The 27,005-nt window shown below is 37.8% G+C and overlaps 1 protein-coding gene across 1 annotated transcript in view; it reads right to left on the reverse strand.

Annotated features, from left to right (window-relative positions):
* ZNF385D (zinc finger protein 385D) overlaps positions 1–27,005 on the reverse strand; it is a 290,957-nt gene that overhangs the window by 195,363 nt on the left and 68,589 nt on the right. Inside the window, exon 2 of the mRNA XM_039220875.1 lies at positions 17,196–17,338. Within this exon, the coding sequence (XP_039076806.1) occupies positions 17,196–17,338 (143 nt within the window). The remainder of the gene's footprint in view (positions 1–17,195; positions 17,339–27,005) is intronic.

Here is a 27,005-nt window from a genome sequence, read left to right on the forward strand (position 1 = left end):
TTGGCTCAGGTCATGACCTTGCAGTTTAGGAGTTGAGCCCTGCGTGGGGGCTCTGTGCTGACAGTGCAGAGCCTGCTTAGGATTCTCGGTCTCTCCTTCTCTCTCCACCCCTCCCCTGCTTGTGTGTGTGCTTTCTCTCCTTCTCTCTCTCTCTCTCAAAATAGATAAACTTTTTAAAAAATTTAAAGATGTGGTGTATATATATTCAATAGAATATTACTCAGTCATAAAAAAAAATGAAATTTTGCCATCTGCAATGATGTGGATGGAGCTAGAACGTGTTCTATGAAGTGAAATAAGTCAGTCAGAGAAAGACATACCATACGATTTCACTCATATGTGGAATTTAAGAACAAAACAGATGCACATAGGGAGGGGGGAGAAATGAGAGGGGGAAGCAAACCATAAACGACTCAAGTATAGAGAACAAACAGACTTGATGGAGGGAGGTGGATGGGGATGGGCTAAATGGCTGATGGGTATCAGGAAGGCATGTGTTGTGATGAACACTAGGAGTTATTATGTAAGTGATGAGTCACTAAATCGTACACCTGAAACCATTTTACCATATATATTAAATAATTGGAATTTAAATAAAAACTTGCAAAAAAAATTTAAACTTTAATCTCTGGCTCCCAAACCCATCGTCTTCAGCTTTATGGTCCTGCTCCCCGATATGCTGTCCAGGACAGGCAGGGTCAGCTTTACCTATGACTCTGTTAGAAGTGCATGTTCTGATTTAAGTACATACAGACATTCGGGAATCACTCTGCACTATCACAATAATATGAATAATGATAACATATATTACATTATATATTTCTTTATAGCTTTAAAGTATATACACATATTATTCAATCATGGGCAAAACAAGGCTAGAGTGCAAGTAAGAAGAATGTTCTCAAGGAGCAAGAGTGTATTTGGATGTCACCAGAAGGTGTTCCACTTGCAGTTTACAAGAGAGCATGAACATGCTGTACTCTTGGAAGCTTATAAAGGGAGTGGTCATGGACTCGAGTCCCCAGCAACTACTTAGTGCGATGACATCATGGAAATTTGCTGAACTTGCCTAGGAAGGGTTGTCCAACCACATCAAAAAGCTATCTTACCAAAAATGACACTAAGTGTCCTTTCTGAGACTATAATGAAAGAAACCCATTTCATGAGAGTTTCCATTTATATACAAGGAGGAATCTTGGCAAAGCAACTGTTCAGCATCAGAAAATATATAGAACTTCAGTCTCTCCTACTGAATGCTTTAAATAGCTCAAAGACCAAATTTAATTAATTTGTATCAAATGCAACATTGGATGTACCACTTGTATAATAAATGCAAGTTACTTAAAAAACAATGAAATAGGATAGAATTTATTTTATTTTTCAGTTCTTTGACTTTGTCCCAGTAAGAGCCAGCTCACTAAAGGGAATCAATCCATCAAATTAGGAGTATCGAATTTGCTACTTAAATTATTTAAAATATGCTCGTTTCTTGTGCCTACCTCCTCAGCTACATTATAAGCTTTATTCTTCATTTATTCTACAGCATTCTACAAACATATATGAAAGGTCTGTTGCTTGCATCTCTGAGGATGCCTAGTACGATACCAAGCTATATTAGTCACATAATAAATGCTTACTGATTCTTGAATTAAAAGAACAGTTATTCCAGTTCCCTGAATTAAGACTAATTCCTTGACACAAAGAACTGGGTCTTGGTCATTGTTGTATCTCCCATACTAGAAACCTGACAGCAACAGAGTATTTACTGAATTAATGAAAGAGTACAAGGTAGCAGAGAACAAGGAAATTACCATGCTCTTGAAAAGCACCAGGAAATGTGTTCATTCCAGTGAGAACATAATGCCCATTTTGTGGCAATAATGTGAATAGTTTGTATCGTAAAATATAAATTAACAACTGGAATCCTTATGTCCTAAATATCTTTCAGTTCAATTTAATAACAATATCTATTATCAAAAATTTCAGTTTATATTCATTTCCTACTAGTTCATATACCTTGTGATTCAATATTGTCTGCTAGCAATCAAGCTGATACACAACATTTATCTATTTACATAGGTTTCTTGTATTTCCCAAAGTTAATTCCTATTTAATGTTCACATTATCTAGCGCCAAAATTTACAAGAACAAAGTTCACAGTTGTCAAACATGCATTAATGATTTTAGTAGCATAGTTCCTTAAGGCAGGTCCTTAAACATCAATGCTCCACAGAAAGACAATTTTTAAAAAGGGTATAGATAAAATATGGGTTTTTCTTATAATAAGTGGTTTTTAGAGCATCTCACATCCATAAGATTTTTGTTTATGTCATTCTTAAAAAGTAAGAAAAAGAAAAAACTAATACAGATATCCTCAGGACATGGGAGAAATCTAAAGCCATTTATTCTTCCACTTTAGCTACTCAAAAATACAACTTGCCAACACCCGTTAAAAATAATGGCCGCCAACCAGCCATATAAAGAAAGCAGCTTCTACTGAAGAAGGCCTATGTACTACATATGGAATTAGATAGTAATTGTAGAACTAATTACCATATTTATAGTTGACCATTAAAGTTGGCAAGAAGATCAAAAGATCTGATGAGAACAGAAGCAACCTGGGTCCTGATATTTCAAAAACTTTAAGTGTGAGAAAGGAAACAAAATAAATGCAGAATATGAGGAATTGCATATGTAATCAACATCCCCCCAAACCTGGAACTGTATATTAAATATAAACAAATTTCATCTTTGGTCAACTTTAAATCTTAGGAATGACTTTGGGAGCCAGAATTCAACCTGGAACAGTTTTCTTCACTCCTGTGGTGATTATTTTTTTCAGGATGTTCTTTTAGGTTACCTCGGCTCTCTTGAGAATAAAGCTAACGCCCCTCTCCCTGCCAACTACTGTAACGGTCTTTTTAAACAGTTAAAATCAGGACAGCGCAATACACAGATAAGAAAGAAGTGGCTACATTTGTTTATTTTTCTTTGTTAGGCATGGAAGTTTTTAAAGCATGAATTTTTAAAAATCCTTCAAACAGCTTGCAGGTACCTGCAAATGATAAGCTATTTAAGATACCATATATTACGTATCTTGCTTTCAAAAGAATTCTGAGAACAACATGCAGTGATGTTTAAAAGTTCACATGTTCATTTCTCACAGATTCTAAAAGCTTTTCAATGAAGTTGGAAATTAACTAGCGTAGGGGTACCTGGGGGCTCCATTGGTTAACATCCAACTGTTGATTTCCACTCTGGTCATGATCTCTCTATTTGTGAGTCTGAGCCCTGCATCAGGCTCTGTGTTCAGAGGGTGGAGCCTGCCTGGGATTCTCTCTCTCCCTCTCTTTCTGCCCCTCTCGCATTTGTGTGCTCTCTCTCTCTCTCTCAAAATAAGCTTAAAAGAAAAAGAAATTAACTAGTGTAGCACAAGGCAAGGAGTGTCTGCTCCTCATGTGGACTTATGGACAGTTTCTGAGAGTATACAGGCTTTACATGCAGTAGAAGACACCATGAAAACTTGAAGTTAAATAGTCAATTGGCTCCAAGTTTATTGATTTTGTTGATGTGGGTTTGTTTTCCTTTGTAGAAGTATGTTAATAATTTCCATTTTTATTTTTGATGAAATATTTTCAGGCTCTTACAATTATCTTGACAATTTAAATTTCTTTATAAAGTAAAAAAAGGGAAGACAAATTCTGCAGCTAAGGGTGTATAAAATATTGTCTCATTTATATTCGAGCTTATGTTATTTTCATTCAGCTAAAATTGAATAGATTCATCAGGTGTACCACATAGCATATCTGTGATCACTAAATTCTATTGTGTGGAAGAAATGGTTCTAAGGTTTTGTTTGGATCAGTAAGCACAACAGTCTGGATTTTTAAGGGTTGAGGGTGATGGGGAGAGGTGCCTACAAGTTATTACTACAGCTATTTAGAATCATGGTATTTATATAGTAAACTGAATGTATAGACAAGTCCAGTTAATCAACTTTAAATTAAATTGGACTTTTTAGTCTCATTCAAAAGTGTTTGACAGATATGTTTTAGTGGGTTCAATGAGCCTTACACCTAAAATGAAAATTTTCCTAAAACTCAGAACCCAGTGATTATCTAAAAACTACAGCCATTCCTTGAAAAATACAGACCTTTCAACAAAAAATTAGGTATCAACTTGACATTTTAAAATTGCTGGGCGTACTAAGGAATTGTAAATAAAGTTGACCACTTCTGAGAAATAATCAGAGGGCAGTGTTTGAATGGTGATTAATTTGCCCAAGACTCTAAAATACCATCCCTTTTATACCATGACCTGACGTAAGCCAGAGCACCATCACAATCAAATTACATTACAACTGATATTAATAGCAAGCCTCCAAAATTTTCCTAAACTCTTTGACCTTCAATTTATATCCATGTTTTAAATGCTAATGCCTTTAATAAGTAAATTTGAATAGAATTGTAGGAATAAGTTGTCAAGCTTGGTCAACACATTTTCTGATTGACTGTACTAACTCATCTAAATAGTAGAAAGATACAAGAAGCAACGTGTTAACCTTTCTACTTGGATATTAATATAAATAGTTCTACTAGGAGCCTTTGAGCAGCCTAATCTTAAGTGTGATATAGAAGTCTCAGAGTTGGGAACATGTTGATCAGGAAGTAAGAGACTTGTGTCTGATGCAGGCATATCTAATTATTAAGATCAGCTGGACTCTGAACTAATATAGGTAGTATAAGTTGCAATTAAATATTTTCCCAAAGACATCTGCAACTTAAAGAATTTGAACAGTTTTTTTTAACATAAAGTATATAGAATATTATAAATAACCATGTACAGATCACCTAGAATGAAGAGCTAAATATTAACAACTCTTTGTCTTTGTTACATTTATTTTTGTAAACAACAGGCTTTAACATTACAGATAAACTAAAGTCTCCTTTGTTCCCCTCATCAGTCCTAATGCCTCCTTCTCACTCCTTCGAACTCTGCAAAGAAAGATTTGATATACATTTTTCCACTTCATGATGTCAATATGCTATAAATCAATATCAATCTTTCTCTCTTTCATCGCCATGCAATTTAAAAATATGCACATAACACATATATTCTATAGTTCTGTATACATTATGCACATTGTGTTTCCTCCCTATCTGGCCTTTTGTTTTTATGATATTTCTATATAAAAACAATTCTTTCATTTCAAACATCTCTTAAGATACATTTGTTAAAGGGAGCCTGGCTGGCTCAGTCGGTTATGTGTCCGACTCTTGATTTCAGCTCAAGTCATGAATTCAGTTTGTGAGTTTGAGCCCCATGTCAAGCTCTAGGCTGACAGCATGGGTCTGCTTGGGATTCTCTGCCTTCCTCTCGCTACGCCGCTCCCCTCTCACTCCCTCACCCCTTTGCTTACTGGCATTCTCTCTGTCTCTCAAAATAAATAAACATTAAAAAAAGATACATTTGTTAAACAGACCTCAATTTACATCCATTTTCCTATTGATAGTTGTATTGGTTGTATGTATATATGCATAAACATAAATATCTATATACGTGTGTGTATATATATTTTTCCTTTCTTCAAAATTCTAAATGTCTTACTATGATTTTAGATAAGCAGAATTAAAACCAAACAAACTCTAAGCTCAAAACCATCCTATTTTATTTCTCTGTCCTCATTCTGAACTAGGACTCAAAACCAGAGTATACCAATAGAATCAGATAAATTATCTAAGAGCTAATTAAATTAAATCTCAAAATCAAATTAGTATTTTCAGATTTTTTTCTTTTTAGCTAAAACACACACACACACACACACACACATACACACACACAAACACACACACACACAAAAACAAGTAAAGTTATCTGGGGGCAAAAAGGCCAGTCTTCCCAGAGACCACTGTACATAAGCACAATCTATGTGATTATATAGATTCTGTATAATACAAATTGCCAGAAAGTGCTGATTACCTCTCTTTGATATTCTTCCTATCACAAGTTCCTAGGAAAGCAGGGACTGTTGCTTTTCAATGTAGCAGGTGACAAAAGTCACAGAAGTGCTAAAACAGTAAGGAATGCATAGATGTTCTAAAGAGCACAAGGATGTTTTGGTCAAATTCATTGGTTTTTGTGTGTGTATTGTTTTTGTGTGTATATGTGATTCACTTTGAAAAACCGCTTTGAAAATATCCCCAACCTACTGTACTACTAGACTATCACTTATCGTAGTTTCTAGTTTTTAAAAAATAATTTGGAATTAGACATGAAAGTAATAAACTTGGTTTCTTATCTTCATATATAGTCACTTCAAATTTCTCTTCTCTTTCTTTTTCTATTTTTTTTTTCCTTTTTACCTTTAGTTCCTTAAAATCCCTCAGCAAGGTCCATGAAAGGAAGCTCAAGAATTAAATAGTAACTTTGCCTTTTTCATATTTGCCCAAGACGAAATGTTCCATAAGGGGTTAAGCTTCAGAGAAAGGCAAAATGCAAATTATCTTACATTTGGCTCTACTACTGTCTTGATTTATGAGTTTCGGGGAGAGTCATTTACCATTGCTACACCTCACCAGGATAAGGGAAATTGGATAGCACGAATGGAATTTGGGTAAAAATCGTATTTGTGACTTTCTCAACTATCCATCGTTTGAGTTATCTAAATAACAGCTTCAAAGTCCCCATCACTTTCTAGGTATAGATGAAACTCAAATCCTTAAATAAGAGTGGAACAATGTTTCTCAATTCTCTCTGCTGAAGGACCAGCTTTTCCGCACATCAATCATAGGCCAAAACTCTTATAAGATATAATAAAATGAATTACCAGGAAAAAACCATACAAAATATAAGTCATAATTCTCTATTGGCTTCAACAAATGTAACATTCCTCTAAGCTTCTATAGAACTTTTAAATATTGCTAACTCTCAATTTCTGTACTTCTCATGGACCAGTAAACAGTTTTTGGACCAGTATGGGTCTGAGAACCATGATTTGAGAAGCACTGAGTCATGAAACAATTGATTGGCTGGCAAAAAGTTCTCATTCCTTTGACTAAGAGTAATGAGAAACAGCATTCATGTTCCTGTTTACACTTGTGTTGAGGGGGGACGTATGAGAGACAACTTTCTCAAAAGACAGTCTGAAAATACTATTCCTGTGCCTGTAATAAACTGTAAAAATGGATTTTTCCACCAATTTTGGCCACAGGGTAGAATACAGTGATTTTCAACATTTAAGGGGCAAAGGAACTGCTTTGTGGAAATTGTAAATAATGCTCATTAGTGTCCCAAAACCAGAATCTCTGATTCAACAGACTTCCTTAATGGCTACTATTTCTATATTATTTTCCATTTTAAACACCTTTACACCCCCGTATGAGGTCAACATGATTCTTCTAGTTCTACAGACGAGAAAATCTGGACTCAGGGTTTCACAGTAGGTAAAGTGCTACACGTAGAACTCAAATCTATTTGAGATTGTTAGTATTTTTTTCTCCTTATGTGTGCACACGGGTCTTGAGTCTTAAGAAGCTAAATTATTGATGGAGGAGGGATGGATTTTTAAAAATTATTGCCATTTAAAGTTATTTATCCCCCCAACAACGATTGCCCATCTACAACATAAATGTTTGGGAGAGTGACACAATGTGAAGCCTCCATTTTGCTCTAAATGCTCTTTTGCATACTTGTCCAATCATGGCCAGATTATTATGTAAGGAATAGCTTCCATATCTACACATATCTTGGAATTACATCTTCTAAGGAATTACAGATTACTTAATTTATAAACTAATATAAACCAACATTCTGGTAGCTGATTAAAGAAACTACAACTGCTTTCAGGCAAGAGATTAGTTAGCTTTGTTACAGATTAAACCGCCCTGGACTTGGATCACTGAACCTAAGCCTGGCCATGATTTGGTCACTATTTGTGTGATTTGGGGTAAATTATTTTGTCTCTTACCTAGAAGTTTCCTTACCTATGTTATTCAGGTAATAGCTGTAACATTCAAGACTCTTACAAAATTAGATTTCTTAGGGGCGCCTGGGTGGCTCAGTCGGTTGAGCATCCGGCTTTGGCTCAGGTCATGATCTCACGGTTCATGGATTTGAGCCCCACGTCAGGCACTGTGCTGACAACTCAGAGCCTGGAGCCTATCTTCAGATTCTGTGTCTCCCTCTTTCTCTGACCCTCCCGTTCACACCGTCTCTCTCTCTCTCTCAAAAATAAATAAAAAACATTTTAAAAAAACAAAATTTGATTTTTTAAAAGGTGAATGTAAAATTGCCTTCCTTAAGAGCCCTTATCACTCAGTTCATGATCAATACATATTTTCTATTAAAAAAAAAAAACCCCACAGAGGGGTGACTGGGTGGCTTAGTCGGTCAACTTTCGCTTAGGTCATGATCTCGCGGTTCATGGGTTCGAGCCCCGCGTCGGGCTCTGTGCTGACTGCCAGCTCAGAGCCTGGAGCCTGTTTCAGTCTGTGACTCCCTCTCTCTCTGACCCTCCCCTGCTCACACTGTCTCTCTCTCTCTCTCTCTCTCTCCTAGAAATAAAAATAAAAATAAACCCCACAGTATTTTGTGCATGAGTTCCAGGGACCCTGAACTGGCTTCTAAAAGAAAACTTCCCTACAGTGTAGATGACCTATGGTGTAGGGACTCTCTCTCCCCCAGAAGAAGACTGACTTACTACCACTGCAGAGAGTCAAGTAAAAAGCTAGACTGTAAGTTGTCAGAAACACTGTAGTAAAGAATCTGGCAAGTGAGGGTGGTAAATCAGATGGCTCTAAAAATCTTTTATTGTTAGGGCCACCATGTCAAAATACCACAAACTAGGTGGCTTAAGAAATAGAAATGTATTACCTAGCAGTTCTGGAAGCCAGAAGTCCAAAATCAAAGTGTCAATGTTCAGCTGTGAGGGAAGAATCTGATCTAGACCTGTCTCCTTGGCCTGTTGAGTTCTCCCTGTGTCTCTGCACCTGTATTTCTGTGTCCAAATTTCCCCTTACAAGAATACCAGTTATAGTGGGTTAGGGCTCACTCTAACAATCTAATGATCTTGTCTTGACTAATTACATCTTCAACACCGTCTTCAATGACCCTATTTCCAAATATGATCACATTCAAAAGTACTATGTATTATGAATTTGGGGGGAGGACCCAATTCAAACCATAACATGATTTAGTGATCAGCATCCTCATGAAACAGAAGTGATGAGTCTCAGGTTTCTTCCTTATTTCTGCTCCTTACTATCCAAGAAACTAGAAAGAAATCTCTCAGTTTCTCTGTAAACCAAGTGAGTTGGAGTAGAAACAAATTAACTCTAAAACGCTTATTTCATTTGTGAAATATCTGTATCAAGTGTGGAGCAGAGATCTCCAAAGGAGCTGCTGGATCCCAAAAACTCAGAGCTTAGACAGGCTCTTATCTGGGTCCTGCTCTTCACGCAAAATCAGTTAGTAAGAAATTCAGACTAGGAAACAGATCATACATGTTCTTTGCAAGAGCAAAATTTCAGCTCATTATGATTAGATTGACTGATGAAGGAAAATAAGCATATGATGTATATTAAGCCACATCTTTAATGAAAGAAACATATTTATACATACGTTTATGTCTGGAAAAATAGATCTAAAAGTCATTGACCACCCTGATTATCACTTAGGAGAGGAGAACTGAGTGCCAAGTGAGGAACAGTCAGGGAAACTTTTTGTTGTTCTTTTACATTTTGAATCATAGAAGAATGTCTTACCTGTTCAAAGATTAAGCAAGGATTAAGAGAGGAAAAAAATCTGTGTATTGTGTATTTGTGTTATTAGCCTTTTATTTTCAAGCTGAGATGGTCTATACTTAAGCCATTTTGTGTTTCGGAGTCTTTATAAGTAGCTTGACTTTTACAGCTTTTGACTTCATAGGAAGCTAGGGGGTTTGGCAAAACAGCTTCTATATTTCAGTGTGAAAACATAAAATGAAAGAAGATCTCATAAGCAGATGTTTCTTAGGAGGCTTCTGCTATACAAACATGACACACATAATGCACAGAACTAGTTACCAGTCTGCTACCTCTGTCTTCAAAGGACAAAAAACTTAGCATCGATACTATGTTTACTATGGCATTATCCACCTGAAAAACTCCCACACCCTCTACCAGTTGTGACTAAGAAAGACAGTCTTATTTTTTTCTACTCATCATTTCCAGCTGGCTGCCTACCTCTTTTAGGGACAGCAGCAACTGTAAACATTTAGTAAGAGCAGTTACTAACATATAAACTGGATTTAATTAATATCTCCAAAAAACAAACACAAGTGTGGTTAACTATTGTTTCTCTAACTCCTACACTTGCTCAGTGATGGGAGGCATCTCTGTAACGGAACAGTTACAAAATACAGAGCCACAGAGGAAAGTGATAGTAAAGAATAACTTTTGAAGGGAAAGTAGACCAAGTGTGCCAACAATGCACATGGTATTGTTTCCATTTTAAAGATGGAGGGAATGAAGATCTAAAGATAACAAAAACCTGAATCTGACATTTCTTCTTTAGGGTTCTGTATTTTTGGCATTCACCTATTATGATATTATAAATGCAAATTTAAGCCCCAAGTGTAGAATATGTGTTATACATGCATAATGCTGTGCTTTTAGAGTCAAAAAGTGCCTCACCAATATTTCATGGTAAAAATCCTCTTTGGAGTCATATGAAATAGTTGAGGAATATTATAAAAGACTGGTTTTAGAGGCCCTTCTATAAACAACCACTGTGATTTTAACATCACTGTTCTTTCATACAAACAGAGTAAATAAACACATGAGCCAACATAAAATTATGGATGTAAATTAAGGGGATGGTTTGATGCTATGCTTGCTAATGTTTCCTAATAATCCCTTAAATTAATAACTTTGGTTAAGTGGAAATAATCTAATGTATGAAACCAGTGAGTAAGCAGATTTTTTTAAATTTGAGACATTTCTATCAGTTGTTTCTTATGATACAAACTATAATGGCTATATCTCTTCTATTATCTATCATCATGCATTTTCCTTGTCATTTATCTATCTACCTACCTATCTATCCAGGCATCCAACCACAATTCCAGAACTGTGTGTTAAGCCTTTGCAATGTTCCAGGCTCTGTACTAGGATTACTTTACCAAACAAGATAAATACAGAACTGATCTCAGTTCCCAAATTAAACCTTAACCTTTACCATATAGCTTTCTTTGGCCACCTCCAAGTGACTTCACTTTCCCTTGAATTCAGGAAGCATTTGCATTCAAAGGACTTTATTTAAGGATTTAATTACAGAATCCTTTATAGAATGACTTAAGTACTCCACCTCAGTTTTTCAACAAGTGAAGCAAACTGTACAGATAGGGTTACTGCTTGTGTAAACCTTACTGTCTAATGTAGTATTTTAACATCTAAATGTTTACCAGTCGGGGACGGACAGAAGAATGTTTTAAGAAGTGACTAATCAACTTATGTCAATAGCACAGACACAAGGACCTTTCCTCCTCTTGCGCCTCGCCCTTCACTCCCTCTGCTTCCTCTTCTTCCTTTCTTCTCTCCCTCTCCTCTTTCTTCTTTCTCCTTCTCTTCCTACTTCTTATTTTTGCATTTGTACTGTCTGCTACAATGTCAGACATAATAGCCAGTGCAAAGTAAAAGTCCAATAAGCAAATCATTGCATAAGACATTAATTAATTCTTCTTCCTCCAATACTTCAAACTTCCCTAACATCCTAGTACCCTTCACACAAACACCAGAAAGTTAAGTTCCACAACGACAGAAATTTAGCTAGTTAGTTTTACCGCTGAATCCGAAGGGCCTAGTACATGACTGGTCCTCAGTCTTTGTTGAATGAATGAAGACATACACTCCAGGAGTATAAGAATTGTCCAGTGTATTTAATCATTCCCCTGGCTTCCCCTCCCCCTACTCACATATGTTCAAAATATGAGGTCCCAACCTTGAACTACTAAATCAGAACCTGCTTTTTAACATGCTTCCCTCAGTGATTCACATGCACTGTAAAGTATGAAAAATGCTGCTATAAGTCACAACAATTTCACTTTCCTGTCCCCCTCCTGGCAACTGATAACTTTTCTGAACTCCAGCTAACATCACACTCAAGTGTCAAGGGTAGTTGTTTTTGAGAAATAGGAAGAATTAAAGCAGAGTTGGATCGTACGATTTGATCTCTCTTTACCTCACTCCTCCTTCCTGCTTGGCTCCCTCTCCCATAATGAAATCATAGCATACAGACGAGTAACACAGAACCAACCCTTCTATACTAATTTACATTTTTTGAATGTTAAATAATATGGAGTGCCTGGCTGGCTCAGGAGGAAGAGCATGAAGCTCTCGATCTCGGGGTCATGAGTTTGAGCCCCGCACTGGGTGTACAGATTACTGAAAATAAATAAACAACAACAACGACAACAAAAAAGAATATTAGCCCAAGCTAACTGAAAGCAAAATAGTTATTCTTCTTTATTTGCCTATCTTTCTGCCTTCTGACATCCTATGTGACCTTATTCTTTTTCGTGCATCCCTTGGAAGACCTCAGCATTTACTGAGAATCTGGTACATGCAGGTGCGTTATGTCAGTTTACTCATTTAATCTTTATGCTGAGAAGAAAAAATCACAGCCATGGAAGGGGGCACAGGACTAGGCTCAGAGTCAGTCCTCAGGAACACATCTCCTCAACGCTATTCATTTTAAACAACATTTTGAAGGTTCATTATTGTCATAACTATTGAAAAAATATGTTAGAGAAATGGAAAAAGAGCAACTATGAGACTCAAGGAGAAAAATATCAAGGAGTATGGGCATTTTTAAATGATCAGCTCCCATTCTAAATAACATCCCAAGTTACACAAACCTAAGAGAAATTTAGTCATTCTCACTTTACAGAATAGGACATTGAGACTCCAGAGAATTTAGCCTCTTGCCCATGATTGCAGACATGCTCAGGTTTTCTGATTATGCATAAACCTTTCTGTTCTGCCATCATGTCAGGTCTGCTGGCGACTCAGCAATGCCTTCTTCCCTCTGTGCTCTCCCTTATATCACAAGGATTGGAAGCCTACAGGTTAACATTCCCACGGGTCTCTGCCAGCAGTATTCAGCCATGATATCACTAAACAGAGGTGTTTCATGGCATTTGGATGAAAGAAACTGGGATTACTGGGCATCTTGTATTTCTGCAACTTCCTGATTCTATGAAAGGAAGCAGAAAAATTGAGAGCCAACAACAGTCTTCTCTGACCTTTTTTTAACTGCCCAACACCTACAAAGGCTTTGTTACCATCTAAATCCTTATATTAAGTCCCTTCCTGTTTGCATGCCTAGAATAGTTTCTATTTTTCTCACCAAACCCTCATTAAGCCAACCATACAGCCTTCCTTCCACTCCTGTCCCCACCCCACCATTCCACTCTATACACCTCTTACAAATATTTACTTGTTCAACATCCTTTATAAGTTGAATTATTTCATGGCAGGGGTCATAACATAATTCTTTTCATCACTATTCCTGCCACACCAGATGCTTAATAAATAGCAGTTGATAGAATGGACCAAGCTCATACCATTTTCTAATATTTCTTTTCCTAAACATCACCTACCTACTTCTGGGATTGGTTCCTTTCAAGAAATGCTGATGCAGAATATGATCACTGGGGTCAGAATGGTCCTAAGCACTCAGACTCCAGTGTCTTAAGAGATTGAGGGGCACCTGTCTCAAAGCTACTGAAACATCCATGATACAACATCCCTAGGTCAAGACAACAGTTTCTGTTGCTATTCTTCAAAAGTTGGCTTTGAGTAGACCAAGGGATCCTAATGGTTTTATCCAATGGCCTCTTTTACATCCATATCCAAGCTCAAATTCTACACCTGTTTTCCTTTCCTTTCTAACTGTGCATAGTTTTACAGATGTTTCATTATTCTTCTTGGCTCATATCCAAACCCAGTGGCTCATGCTCTTGTGGAAGGATAATAATCAGAGATATCCATTTATGTTTTCATGATTTTATTTCATATATTTTTTCCTTCCCCATTCTGCCCCACCCTACTCCCAAAAGACAGATAATTCCACACACAGATAGTTCCACAGATAATTCCATCCTAAGTGGAGGAACATAAGAGGCAGTCAGTCTATGATTGTAATGAACTTGTTTTGAAAAGGTCAGATGTGGGAAGGTTGCTGGGTGGCAGATGGTTCATCATTTTCTTGGCAAAGAGATAATAGTAATTTGGCCCATCTAGGCAGAAGGGACCACCAACAGCCATGTAAAGTTTGTGTTTCCAAAGTTGGAAGGTGGGGGCCTAAATAACCCTGCTAACCAGGTGCTGACCATCTATGAAAGCCTATGTGGATAAATAGCTTAGTGAACAAAGGTAGATTCCCACCAAGAGCTGGATGGATAGTGTGTTAGATTCCAGAACCTTAGCATATCCTGAAACAGAATTAAACCGCATTTCCCTTCATCATAAAATGGGCTTTTGAATCAGGAATAGAATCAATTTATCACAGTAAAAAAAATATGCTTCATACACCCTGAATTCATGGATTGAGATTCACACCTGCTACAAAATTAAGAAGTCAGGCTATTACCTAGAGAACTGCTCTGTACTCTAACTCTGAGTCCAAAGCCACCTGATTATGGCTTTGCAACCACTCCCCTCAGTATGAAGCAAGGAGTGGCTTAGTCCTTGGTTGGCTGCAGCTTGACTGGTACTGAAAGGAAGTAACTTAAGATGTGCAGTAACAGAGGGTCTCCTTATTTAAATGGAGCAAACACAAACATAAGTCAAAATTCATCACAGAGGAAGAAGAATCAAGTCAAACTTTTGCAGTCAGTCGATGAACTGCCGCATTCAAAACAAGAGGAGTTTACAGGCTATGTATGACATCAGACCTATCACTCAAACAAGTGTTTGCTGTGTGTAGAGTGGTGTTCTACATGATTTAACACATTAAGTATTACCACATGCCTAAGAAGTAGGTTGATTTTTAGTCCCATTTTACAGATGAAGATGCTGACATACATGAGGTTTTATCACTTACCCAAGGTCATATTGATGGTTAAGTAGCAACTTTGAAATCTGAATGTAGTCAATCTGGTTAGAGTCCAGTTTGACCATTACACAATGCTTCTTTTGCCCACAAAAACTCAAATATTTGAATGAAATAATCCCCAAAGGAAGAGATTATTAGGTCCATCCCTTTATTTTAAAGAGGAGGAAACAGTAGCAAAGAGGATAAAGAGACTGCTGAGTGTCTGACAGCTGAGCATATCACTCATCTTTTTTTTTTTTTATGACAAGCCATACTCATCATCAATCAAATTAATCATTTTGCTTTTAATGTTTCTCAACTGACAGATCAAAAGTTTAAAGCCCAGCTTTTTACAGCCTTCCAGGAACTTCACTTCAACTGCTCTAATGCTGACATGAGGCCGAACCAAGAGGATGCCAAGTGGTCTCAGAGGCCAGGTAAAGCACCTTGATGGATCGTCTCCGGGTGTCTGGGAAGCAAGACTGCCAGGAAGCCACTTAATAGAGGAGCAGAGAAAGGGAACCCAGGGGACTTCTGTGCGGTCACTTAAAAAATCAGAGAACTTGATGCTGAGCAATTTTTTTTCTCTGGTCTTCTTTTGAAACGCCTAGGATGAGACACCTCTACTTTGGAAATGTGATCTTTATGCAGCTCCGTTTGTGCTCCATCAATTTCAAAACAAGATGCCCTCACCTCTAAAAAGAGCAAAGTGATTATTTTGATTGTCCCCTGCCCTTTAGCGAGGTCTAGCATTTAAGCGTACCATCTCACCGGCACGTCCAAAGTCACCGTGATGAAGTATTATTAAAGAAAATAAGACCCACTTCTGTCTCTTGAAAGAGAATGATCTAATTGTGGGAAGATTTTTAAACTCCGTCATGGAAACAGGATGTGACAACAAGAAATCTGTATTATTTAGATCACTGGGCATTCACTGACCTCCCATCTTAATCCTCTTTGCAATGGCTGTGTTGACACATCCTGTCATTGTCATTGATAAGCTCAAACCTGCGTATGACAAACTGCTGAAAACCGAATCAGATGACATTAGGGAGGAAAAAGTCACTTTTCTTGTTTCTAACCTTTTCAACCCTTATTTCTATTTTCATCATAAGAATACTCCCAGCTTGTACAGAAAGAGATGATGGCGAATATGAGAAATCTGTCAACTTACAAAGACATGCTAAGAGTGAAAACAGAAGTAAGTGATTGAGCTTATGTTGAGAAGGCCATTGACAAAGTCCAAAAAACAAAGCAATTTAAGAAAGATTTAACTGAGCCACTGTGACAAGGCAGGAAGGAAAACACACACACACACACACAAACCCCCCCCCCAAAAAAAAAAAACTCAAACTCTGAATTGTTTGAAGCTAAGGAAGAAGAAAGTGCTCTGCAAATGGAGCGTATCACTATTGTGATTATCAGGGTCCTCTTTATTAAATCAGAAAAGCAGCAACAGATTTGAAAATTAAAGTTCAGGATCCAGACAAAAGGAACATATTTACGTTTTTAGACATCTACTTGAATTATAATGTTCTCTACAACAAATTCATTAAGTTTTAATTTAGATATCGTCCAACAAAATAATGGAATTGTTAGTATTACCGAGAAAGGCACTAAAGGGGAGACATGAACTCAAGACCCATCCAATCAGATTAAATCTCTTTTCATTTTCCCTTGAAGGAGCCTGGTTCTGGATACCTTACATAACCAGACAGCCAGCTACCTTGCGGCTCTCAGACAATCCTCAGAACAAATGATACAGTAAAACAGAGGTAGTGACTGACTCGCCCCTGGCAAATCAGGACTAGTCTTATTGCTATTGGGTCAACTTCTCCCCTTTCCGTTCTGCACCGAGGTTACAACCTTGTGGCCAAATGAATTTCTTGCTCATAACAAATCCCAAAAGCTCAGCTATAAAAAGGAAGCCTATAGCCTCAAATATTGTACTGAAACGATGCTGCAGCAGACTCCCCTTTGAGATGTAACACAACATTTTATATGAGCATTAGTTCGAAAAAATAAAATAACCCTCTCAGTAAAGAAAACCACCACCAACAAAAACGTATACCCCAGGCACTTACCACGGTGGTGACATATGCGAATGTGACCTTGGGACTTACCGCATTAAAATTGGGGAAGAGGTTGACTGCGGCTGCAGTGTCAAGAGGAAAGGGAAGAAAGGGTTTGATGTCCAGCGAAGGTTGCAGAGGAGGGGCTGGTGGACGGACCAGGGCTGGGAGAGCAGGGCTCTGGCATGTACCACCTGCAGGGAGGAGAGCAAAGGGAGCAATCAGGGACATTGTGCATGTTAAAAAACAAAAAAACAAAAAACACTGAGGTGCCCTTTGAGCCCGAGAGGCCAGCTTTGTGGGTCACTGGAAAATACAAGACATGGAGTGCAGTAACCTCAACTGGAAACTGGCCAATGAGCAGATCTGCCATTAGGTGGAAGGAGCTGCTGAGCTTGTCCCTTTCCCTCCTCAGACAGAATATATGGTTGTATAAGTAACAGTTACCATTTCGAACATTTCATGCTCCCCAGTCTATCCTTCCTTTCCTGAGTAAAGCTCTGGGTTGGATCAGCAACAAACCTTTCACTGAGATCCCTTGGTTCAGAAGGAAAACTTCTCCATTGCACTCCCATCCCTCTTTGAAAACTAACTTCTGCTCTGAATACGCATCAATGCTAAGCGATTATTTTACAAAAATGCTCTTTTCCAGCACATCCCAAATTCTGGCAGCAAGATGACATGAACTTGGCATGGAAAAGAAACTTAACCACAAAGACAGGCAGCCATACCATACTGTCCCGGCAACTGGAAGATTAAAACAAGCGAACCCAGCTACAAACCAAGCAGTCCCTGAACTGTTCAGCACCCCGTAGCTCTGAGCATTCAAGGACTACCTGCCTCCTTTCCAGTCATGAGTAGGTGGAATTTAGAAGGCCACCAATGAGCAAGCAGTGGGAATATCATGCCAACAAAGACACCCTTTGCATACCAGTAGGCGATCAGCTATTTGCAAAGGAGCACCCCTCACTCTTCTCCCCCACTCCCCATTACAGGACTCAGTGCACTCAGAAGCTGGAAGGAAAGAAGCCCATCCCAGTGTTCAGTCTCCCATATTTTGGTAACATTCCAAAACATCAATTTGCTGTTAATTAAAGGCTGTTTGAATCCTAGGAAACCGTTAAAATATGCCAGCATTCTTCTAATCTGAGAGGCAAGCAACAGACTGTAAAAACCTGCTGGTGAAAATCCAAGAAGCATTAGGAAAACAAAATACAGTGGGAGTTTTCCTTTCTCATGGAAAAGAACTCTAAGAGTCAGAGGAGACAGGAGAGACCCATGTCTGTGCCACTTTCTTGCCTGCCATTTTGTTTTCAAAACAAAGTAGAGTGAGACCCATAGGAAAAACCTTTAAAAATCTCACAATCGGGGCGCCTGGGTGGCTCAATCAGTTAAGGTCCAACTTCAGCTCAGGTCATGATCTCACTGTTCATTAGTTGGAGCCCTGCATCAGGCTCTGTGCTGACAGCTCAGAGCCTGGAACCTGCTTTGGATTCTGTGTCTCCGTCTCTCTGTCCCACCCTGCTCATGCTCTCTCTCTCTCTCTAAAAAATAAATATACAATAGAAAAAAGTTTTTAAAAACTCATAATCAACTCTCTGGTCAGCTGCACACTGAGCATCATCCTGTCCTTAAGCAGTTATCTGAACACAAGGTAAACATTCCAAAAATTATTCCCTGATGGCAAATCTAATCCTACTAGACCAATGGGTCTACTAACAAGGTGGGTGACTTAAGATCTACAACAGAAGCCATCAGTACAAGATTTAATTAACCATTCAGAAAAAACCATTAACTTTCCTGTTTCCAGGTATAAAATCAGCTGGAGCCAAATGAACAAAACCAGTATTTTCCCCACTCTTTTCACTTCCCTCTTAAAATATTGCTTAAGGGCAAGGCCAACAACAGTAAGTTTAAATCAGCAAACCAATTAAAATAAAAAGTAGTACGAGTCAGAAAAGAGAGGGCGGATGTTAAAACAAACACAGATTAAAGCAAAAATATAACAAGTCTACTTTCACCAGAGCACACCATAAACTTGTTTTATTGTCCACCTGTTAGTATACTGAGCGTGGGTGTCTCAACTTTCTTAGAGAGAGCATCCATAAAACTGGTGATAGGTCTGTTCTGAGTGTAGTAATGCTAATTATTTCTCTTCTGATGAACAGTTAAAAAACCAAAATATGTTTTTGGTCAGCAACTCTTGAGAAAACTCAAAATAAAGTATGTCTTCGTGGGTATCAGTGATAGGGTTTAACAAGTCCACAAATAGTAGTGAGCTTTAATAAGTAAGTTTATATTATTTTTATCTGTGTCACACATCATGCTCTGCAAAAGGTGTTCATTTACACCTACCACTTTGTTTGAGCCTAAAATATCAGAAATTAGGTTAAGGGCTAACATGACACCATAGAGAAAAAATAAGTTGGAAAACGCTTTAGCTGTTAATGTAGCTTCCATCGAAACATTCAACTCTTTTAATCACAAGCATGCAATTCAGCAGGAACATATTTTGTAATTATTTCATTATAAGTTCCCCTCGAGTTCTGGATACCCAAAAAGGTTAAAGAGATAGTTCAGGGTTATTCATTTATTTTATCCAGCACAATTAGAGGCACATAAGTTGGTTGACTGCTTGGTAAAATTAATTCCCACCTCTCTTCCTCCAAGACACGTATTTCATTTACACTTACAGGAACCATTCGAGACATACTCTCCATGTTGCCACTGGCTTTTCCTTTGTAGGAGATACAAAGTGTCAAGCAAGAGTCCTAAAATTTGGGTAACTTAGGCAAACTAGTTGAGGCCATCTCTTCCTACCTGTTTTAAGAAATAAATCAAGAAGATGGTTGGAAAGCAGAGGACAAGTCACTACACACTTGCGGCTACTGGCTATGCAAATACAGGTGCAGTGGAAGCTGGGGAGTGCTTCCACACCCCCTTCCCCAGCGAGACCTGGTAGCGTTGGTACCTGAGGACTCACACCTGAGATCCTTTACATAAATTGCCTTGAGCTTGCTGGGTGCTGCCTCACCACAGCTCAAACTCCTCCAGGGTATAATGATTAAAGCAGGTGTCTGGGCTTCTCTCCCTTTTGCCTCAAGGCCAGACAACCCTGAAGCTCGGATTTCAGCTCTAGACCTCCTCATAAGATCTAGGATAGAAGCAGTCCTCTGTTGTGACTGCATCACAGTTCAACTTTTCACTACCCAATCCTGCATGCTTCACTCCTCACAGAAGATGTTTCCCAGTGAAGTCTCAGAGTCCACTTTTAGAAGAACTTGGACAGCAGGGTGTAAATATGTGTGAGTCTAAGTGAAATGTTGGATTGCTTTATTCTAAAATAGATTCTTGCCTCTAAATCTATAGTGTTGATGTGGAGGACAGAACTGAAGCTACCTCTTAAAAATTATCTGTGACTAAAATTTCTACTTTTCAAATCTGGTTAAGTCCTGAAATATTTCCTCTTACCAATCTGTACAGGCTCAGCAGCAAGTATATTATTTGCAAATAGCGCAAAATCAAAATTAGCAAATAAAACGTATTTCATTTGTAAAGCAGATGAAAATATTCTCCTTGAGAAGATGGCAATTTCCTCATTTTTTAATAGAAACTATTGCATTTAGGAGACAAATATGTTTGTTGTTATTTTCCTTATTATACAATTATCTTAATAATAAGCATTAAAATACCTAATGATTTTATAGTCATTTTTATACATTAAAAAGAGTAGCTTTGTGGGGCCATGAGGTGGCTCAGTTGGTTAACTGTCTGACTCTTGGTTTCAGCTCAGGTCATGATCTCAAAGTTCATGGGTTCAAGCCCAATGCTGAAAAAATCCACTTGGGATTTTTCTCTTTCCGTGTTTCTCTCTCTGCCCCTCCCTCTCACTCTTGAGTGTGCTCTCTAAATAAATAAAAATAAATAAATAAATAAATAAATAATTAAAAAAAGTTATTGTTTACCAAGAGTGTCACTTCATTCCTTGCAATGTCACACTTCTGGAAATATTGGTACTCTTAATTTGAAGAAATCATTTTGAAGCCTTCATGAGTAGAGACTAAAAAAATAGAAGTTCATGCCTTTTTTATTTGAAAGTCTGTGTATATATATCTAGTACCACATATTTCAGAGCCTCAGAAATTTTAAATAGACAGGTTTAACAAATTAAATTTAACAAATTATTCTGATTTCAGAACAGTTAATATCTCTTAATATACCAAATTTCTAATATATCATTAAAATCAACAAATCAAAAAAAAATTCATGGAGTATATAGCATGTTAGACATTAAGGTATTATGTAAATAAGGTAATCATTAAAGCTCACAAAATTTCTCTGTCCCTTTTTTATGTTTATGTCTGCAAGTTTATATTGAGAATTTCAAATTGAACTATAGAGCAAACATTAACTATTACTTTGGTCTATTCATAAGACAGCTATATATTTACAAAAGTGCAAACCTGCGAATTTGAAAAAAATACTAGAGTAACCTATTGGTTCATAGAATATTTTTTAATACAGATTATGTGGCAGAGTAATACATGGTCACCTCAAATGTTTGCATTTTTGAAAATCAAATTAAAATATAAATTTGGAAATGGCTGTTTTAATAATACAGACAGATAAGTAGGAATTCTAAGCCACTGGCTGTTACTTGAAGCTTACCATATTAGAGGCAACATATATACAGTGCCTAGCACAATGCCTGGCCAATGGGCACTCACTGAGTGAGGCTTATATGTTTTAATGAATCTAATAAATTGCAAAGGAGCTTTTCAGGTTCTCCCAGAAACAAACTGGGCTCTGGGAAAGCAGTCACTGAAGATAATTTTTAAAGCATGTTCATATTGTTCCCTTTGTTTATTTTGACCCCTGCAGAAAGAAAGTCTTCACGAAGAGGATACTTTGTAAATCAATATTTTGAAATATTCCTTCAGAGTGCTCTGTGTTCTTTATGCAATATAACACTTTAACCTTGAACTTCTGCATTTAATCCATTGAGGGTTTATCAGTCACAGATGTTCTGCCTGACAGCTTAACCTACTAGTTAATCTTTCATTTCTCCAAATGATAAAACCAAAGTTCAAAATAAGCAAGGGCTGATGCTGTTAAATATTCAAACTAGTGTATGCTTCAGAACTGATTTCCTGATGAGATAAACAATTTCATTAGTATCCTTTTCCTTAACCATCATTGTTACACACACACACACAGACACACACACAATGTATATATAGAAATTAAATTATATACCTTTATTAAATATATGCATATTAATTTATGTATTAAATATACAAATGATTATATATATACTTATAGTAAATATATGTTTCAATAGTGACCTATGATTAAACTACTAAACCACTCAGAATACTCATACCTAACAGGGAAACATCAAGAGCATTTTATATAATACCAAGTCTTAAACAGTTACTTGTGAAGCAACTACTTTCATACCCATGAAACACCATCCACATCCATTGCAGAAGGGAAAGAAAGGTGCACTAGGAATTCTGGGGTCTATATGACAGTAGCAAAAAACTAAGATCTGATCCCACTAACAGGAAGTAGAAAATACATGTTGGATTGGGGCAAAAAGGTAAAACTTGATGTGACACAAAACCCTGGCCATGGAGTGCTGTATTAGTGAAATCCACCAGCCAGGGTGGATGGGAGTGGGTGTAAAGAATATAGCTACATTTTATAAATCTATTGAGTAATTGAATGGACTAGGTTGACTATCCCTTAATTCCTTTAAGATCCCCAAGAATAGGGGCGCCTGTGTGGCCCAGTCGGTTAAGCATCCAACTTCGGCTCAGGTCATGATCTCACAGTTCGTGGGTTCACGCCTCGCGTCGGGCTCTGTGCTGACAGCTCAGAGCCTGGAGCCTGCTTCAGATTCTGTATCTCCCTCTCTTTCTGACCCTCCCCTGCTCCCGCTGTCTCTCTCTCTGTCTCAGGAAAAAAAAAAAAAAACATTAAAAAATTTAAAATGCCCAACAACAAATTGATGTTTACCAGAAGGGAGGTAGGTGGGGGAGATGAATTAAACAGGTGATGGGGATTAAGGAAACCCTTGTGATGAGCACCAGGTGTTGAATCACTAAATGGTACACCTGAAACTAGCATTACACTTTATGTTAACTGGCATTTAAATAAAAACTTAAAAATATAAAATGAAGAAAGCCTAAAATGTACACCAATTGTGCCATGTATCTATTACAATACTGAATTTATAAACTCAAAAGCCAAAGCTCCAGGAAGCAAAATATCTTACCTAAAGTCACACAGGTAAGAAATGGCATTTGTTGTGAATCCACGTGACCTTAACAATTTTCAAAGTACTATGCAAACAGCTTATAAATTAAAACCACAAAAACAAACAATAACAACATTCTACAAAGTCAGTTTTGCATATAAGGCAAGCCAGCTCCTTTGCAGCTAGATGTAATGCATTAAAAAGAGAAATCTTGAAGTTTTTATTACTCCTCAAAAAAAAGTCAACACATTCCTTGTCAAGGCTATGATAAGGGAATATTCAGTATTTATCACAGATACTTATCTACCATGGGAACACACTGGCACTGCCCTATATTTGAGAAAGAGCCCAGAAGGACATGCATATCATATCAAATATGTTTCAAAAGCCCTCAAGTTTGCATTCTTTAACAACTACTTAGCAAATCAGAAAAATAAACATGTGTTTGTTGTATTCCCTGTGTTACTGCCTCTCAAATGCTCAAGGTTGTTGGTTGGATATTACAATGCTGTGATGATTTTTCAACTTTCTGGCTAGAAAACTGGATGTTTACTATGCTTCCTTAAACACAGTGATCCCATCTCCCATTCAGTTTTGATCTTTGTTTAAATATTGTTCCCAACTGAATGATAAAACTAGAAACTTATTTTGAAATATAATCTGAATTTAGTGTGACTTGCTCACAATTGTTCCTTTACTGCCTTCACTTCCCCCCTGTTTAGATTGCTGATTTACCTACTAGGTTTTGGAAAGCTGACCCAGCACTTTCTCCCTCAGGATGAAGGTACTCATTGGCCTAAAGTGACTTGCCCTTGGCAGGTCAATTCAAATGTTAAAGCAAGGCCTGATCCACAAGGCAAGTGGCCAGCACTAAGCCACATAGGATGGTGGCTGTTGGCCCACATCCTGTTCTTAACTGACCGCAGACAGGAATGAGGTGAGAATGGGGGTATGAGTCAGGGCAATGGGAGCATCACTCGGGAAACACTGATTTAGAAACATTAGCCCAAGTCACTAGTGGAGACTCTATCTTTAACCATGACAGAAAACAGATGTGAGCCAGCCATATTTTCCCTTGTTCCAATTCTTTATTTATTCATCTTAAATTGTGGTATTTAAGTATGCCTGTAAATCACCTCAAAACTCATTTTGGAAGGAACCTACGAAGGACTAGCTAAAATTTTCTCTGCCACAGTCAGTGAACACAATGACCAAAATTTAAAAAAAAAAAAAGATATTATCTAATTGCCAATATCGTGAGTCAAGTCTTCACTGGAAGAAAAGTAGAATCTCTCATTTATTTAAATAACTTTCATGACAGTTTCTGGTATCTGGGAAACACCAGAGAAGATTCTGTTAGGAATGCCAGAAAAGGAGTGTTGGTCTTTTAACTCTGTGTTTTAGCCCCTCTATCAAAGGGTGCATAACTCAGGAAAAGTATCTCCTCACGAGAAATCTAAAGATTCTGCCTAAAAAATTCCTTTCAACTCAGTACCAGTTATACAAAATGTAAATGTAAAATTTTTCTCAAGAGGAATTTCCCAAGGTTTAACTTCACAAAATAATTTATGAGTAATAATAAAGATGTTCCAGTACCAAGCTCTCCAATATGGTAATCATTAGCATATATGGCTATATTCTTTTTTCATTTTTTAAATATTTGTTTATTTTGAGAGAGAGAGAGAGAGAGAGCAAGCGAGCATGCATGTGGGGAGAAGGGCAGAGAGAGAGGCAGAGAGGATCCTAAGCAGGCTCCATGGTCAGCACTGAGCCAGCTGTGGGACTTGATCCTACGACTGTGAGATCATGATCTGAGCTGAAAACAAGAGTCAGATGTTTAACTGACTGAGCCACCCAAGTGCCCCATGTGTGGCTATTTTGAATTAAAAATTAGTAAAATTAAAGTTTCCATTTTCTGAGTCACACTAGCCACATCTAAATGCTCAATAGCCACATGTGGCTAGAGGCTACCATGTTGTATGAGGCAGTTAGGAAGCATTTCTATCATCACAGAAGGTTCTATTGGCATTACAGCTACAGCGAAAAGTTGACATCTTTGAGTGATGAGTAGTTTACAGATAAGTTGCCTGAAAGAGTCTGTTTCAGAATGCATTGCTGTTAAGAGAGAAAGTCTTGCTTTCTCCTGGTTTCTTCTCCTTCTGCAATTAAGGAGAACTTTCCAACAGCCAACTGTGGGCAATGTCAGAAGGCAGGCACTGTTGCAATCAAACCAGGAAGAATCACTTGTCCATTCCTGGAGAAGAAAATGGCCAATATGAATCTTCCTGTGTGATCAGTGACAATATCACTCAAAGGGAAACCCAATTTAAACAACGTTTAATGCTGAAATCAGTATTAATGAATAACGAGTGCTTTGGATAAAAATGATACCATATCTTCAAACCAAGCATGCAAAAAGGGTCAGTCCATGGGCAAATGATATTTATTAATATCTGATAATTATGAGAGTGCCATCACAAAGCTTGTATTTCATGAAACAAAGTATGTCACAGTGCAGCCTCACTAATAGCCAACTGCTGAAATCCAGCTAATGTAGGCAGTCGAACCTGCCTAACTCCATCTGTCTTTCACAGTAATTTTGCTCATAACGTCTATGCTTTAGTCCTCTCACTCTAGAGAGGAAAAAAAAAAATGATGCTGAAGTCTTGTTACTTGGCTTGTTTTCCCATGATCAGTGACTTTCAGCTGGGACTTGCCTGCATGAAATTTGCTATGCCAGTAGTGCTGGGCATGCATTCCTCCATAACCTGATAAATATCTTCCCTCCTGTTTTTCCCCCCCACATGACCTAATTGTCTTACCTAGATATGTAACATCTCTAAGCTCTAGCCAATGTGCATAGGTAGTAAATGTGGTATTAATGAAACATCTCCTGAACTTAAATGGTTCAGTGTGTTCTCCCAGTACCATTAAAATGAGTTAAGTAAGAGGAACCTGGGTGGCTCAGTTGGATAAGAGTCTGACTCTTGATTTCAGCTGAGGTCATGAGCAAACAGTTTGTGAGTTCAAGTCCCACATCAGGCTCTGCACTGACAGCATGGAGCCTGCTTGGGATACTCTGTCTCCCTCTGTCTCTGTCCTTCCCCCTGCTCCATGTGCCTCTGTTGCATGCACTTCTCTCTCTCTCTCTCTCTCTCTCAAAAATAAACATTTTAAAAAATTAGTTAAATAAGAATTGCACACCACCTTCGTTTACCTTAAGTAGCGTTTTTACTATGCACATGGTGAAGCTATTAGTTGACCTGAGGAACGAGTCTAAAAGAAGTCAAGCTAAGTTTTTGACATAATCAGCCTGAGGTAGAAGAGGAAAAGTAGCCGTTGGATAAGAGGGATTACTGTTTAGAAGCCAGTTCTGAGGAGATTTCACTCTGAACAAACACTGGAGTAGTCGTCAGGTGGGAAATTAAATCACTGACATGGAAAAGATTTCCTTAGGAAAGTGTAGAAGAAGAGGCCGGGTTTAAGCCTGAGCCTCAACCGGCTTTAGCCCATTGAGGAAGAGCGAGTAGCACTGGCAAAATTGCTACACAGAAGGGGCTAACACGCCTGCCTGCCCAAAGGCAAACTCACCAGCAACT

The sequence above is a fragment of the Hyaena hyaena genome, unplaced genomic scaffold (assembly GCF_003009895.1).
Source record: "Hyaena hyaena isolate Hyena2069 unplaced genomic scaffold, ASM300989v1 scaffold_920, whole genome shotgun sequence".
Taxonomy (NCBI): Eukaryota; Metazoa; Chordata; class Mammalia; order Carnivora; family Hyaenidae; genus Hyaena; species Hyaena hyaena.